The 2,642-nt window shown below is 40.3% G+C and overlaps 1 protein-coding gene across 2 annotated transcripts in view; it reads left to right on the top strand.

The window, feature by feature from the left end:
* Positions 1-2,642, top strand: part of LOC113212086 (uncharacterized) — a 61,523-nt gene that overhangs the window by 26,619 nt on the left and 32,262 nt on the right. For both annotated transcript variants that reach the window (XM_052272734.1, XM_052272735.1), the window contains one exon: positions 2,505-2,575. In XM_052272734.1, the coding sequence (XP_052128694.1) occupies positions 2,505-2,575 (71 nt within the window). The remainder of the gene's footprint in view (positions 1-2,504; positions 2,576-2,642) is intronic.

The raw sequence follows: 2,642 nt of genomic DNA on the forward strand, positions 1-2,642 counted from the left end.
GGGGGGGGGGAATTGCACTGATATAAGTGTACAACTGACGTGCACATGCGAAGTTGCACACTTTTGAGTGTTAGACTGGGTGTTTAAAAGTGTTAAACAGTCAATTCTAACACGTAAAAGTGTTTAACATCAGCACTCTCAGCCCGTTACTGACATTTTGCAAGTTCACAATGAATGAGGCATGGGCTGAGAGTGAGGGTTGGTTAAAATTCCCGTGAAACCCGACCCATGTATACGATCCCCATGTTCATACACGTAACATATAAGGTTCGTATGTGGCCAGTGTATGATCTGTTCGCTCCATACGATCCGTAAACGGCGCGTTCCGGTACAGTACATACGCTGCGTATGTATGCCTCACGCACTGTTAAGGGGGGATCCTAGTGCAACGGGCTCAAAATAGGGGTGTTTTCGGGAATTTTTTAAAAAGAAACTATTGCTCCGCGGCAAAAACCCAATACACCGTTCATTGTACACTACTTTAAAGAAAAAAACACCCTGTGTGTGTTGCCAATACCCACCGGGGTTCGGAGATTCAGCACGCTGGCTGAAGATGGCACTACGCGCCTGCAGTGATGGAACGGTGTGCACGATTGCGCCCAAACAAATTGTCCCACACGTATGGGATTTTTTGTGAATGTGTGTCAGACATGTCGCTATCGTCCCTACCTCGGACTCCGATATCACTCAAGCACTTTACTGAGAAAAAAATAAAAAACTATGAGTTTTTTTGCGCTTTTTCGGTACTTTAGGTTCAAACGTGATAAAAAAATAGAAGTTTTTTTATCTCACAGTTCGTCGAGGTAGGGACGATAGCCAGTTTCCTCGTGAGTCTAAAAATAATTTGCGCGACTGTTTCGGACAAACGGTTCGGGCTGAATCGTGCACACCGTTCCACCACTGCAGGCGCGTAGCGCCATCTTCAGCGTGCTGAATCTCCGAACCCCGGGGGGAATTGGCAACAGGGGCGGATCTGGCTCACAGTTCAAGGGGGGGCAAAAAAATGCGGGTTGCCTACTTCCAGGGGCACTTATAAAATTAACTTATTTCCATAATTTTTTATGATTTAAGGTCTGAAAATATTTTTGGGCACACAGTAAAATGTCCCTTCAACAAATTTGTTTCAAAGGAAGGGACAATTTTTATACGGAACATTTTGTCCCTTCCAATGACACAATTTGTCTATAAAATGACACGTTTTTGTCCATAGATCTCTTGTCTGCGGCTATGGACAAACATTTTGTTGCTAGATTAAGGTACAAAAAAAAGTTCCTTTACATTTAGAGTGAAACAATAGGAGAAGCAGGAGTAGCAGCCTCCGCCCAAGGAATTTGTCAGCTTCATTTCGCTGCGGTAACTCCGTCAGGGGCTGAGACTGCTTCGCCTGCCAGCAACATTTGGGAGGTGATTGTTAAAAAAAAATATACGGTTTCGTTCGTTTCATTTCCCAGAAAATTAAAAAATCATTATTTTTTGTTATGTTTTCGGGTTGGATATTGCTCCTTAGTACCCTAAGGTTACATACCTCACTGTAAAAAATAATAGTGATTTTACCGATAATTCGTGTAATCCATTACAGAAATAGTGGTGTGATTTCACAGAAGCTGTTGGTTTTACCGAAATTCTCTGGTAAAATTACAAGTACACTCTAAATGTAAAAGAACAATTTTGTCCATAACGAGGGAACAGATTTACAAGTAACAAAATTGTTTCGTTAGAGAGGACAAATTTCAATTTTGTTCTCTCTTCATGGACAAACTTGTTTCTTGTTTCGTTGACAAGACATTTGTCCCAGCGAGGGGACGTTTAAATCTGTCCCCTTTTTCGCAACAAATTTGTTTTCAAGGAGGGGACAATTTGTTCAAAGAACATTTTGTCCCTTCCAATGACACAATTTGTGTTTAAAATGACACGTTTTTGTCCATAGATCTCTTGTCTGCGGCTATGGACAAACATTTTGTTGCTAGTTAAAGGTACAGAAAAAAGTTCCTTTACATTTAGAGTGTACCTGTAAAATTACAGATCTTCGGTCGTTTTCGCGAAAACTACTGTAAATTTACAAGCGTCGGTAAAAATCCCGAGGGGTTGCCAACTCGTATAATACGCCGTGCACACTGTAAAAATAAGTATCGTGATTTTACCAAATTCTCTTGGTTAATTTTCTAGTACGAAAACTTCGTTTTTTACTGATTACGCTACATCGTTATTTTACGAATTGCCTTATAAAATCCAGAGCTTTAACTAAGGTTACGAAATTTGTATTTATTTTGTAAAATTTTATTACTTTCTGACCCAAAATTTGCATTCGTTACAAATTGTAACTTAACAAAATGTTTCGTAAAACGGTATGCCGTTTCAGTGCACTTCTGAAATATTTTTGTAAATTATCTTTTACGAAACTTCTTGCAGTGTACATTTAGAGTGACGGCGTGGGCGAAGGTCCGCTCTGCTTGTTGCCAACTGTAATAAACTAAGTGAAAGTTTTTTTTTTCCTTTTTTTGCAGGAACTTCCGGATGACCCTCAAAAGTTCTTGACGAACTATTTTGTCGCGGACATGATTCGCCGGGAGGCAAGGTAAGCTAACATTAGAGTGCGATGTTCAAAAAAAAAATTAACCCGTTGGGCTAACTGCCTAGGCCTA

This window comes from Frankliniella occidentalis, unplaced genomic scaffold, assembly GCF_000697945.3.
Source record: "Frankliniella occidentalis isolate FOCC.00 unplaced genomic scaffold, Focc_3.1 Scaffold222, whole genome shotgun sequence".
Lineage (NCBI taxonomy): Eukaryota > Metazoa > Arthropoda > Insecta > Thysanoptera > Thripidae > Frankliniella > Frankliniella occidentalis.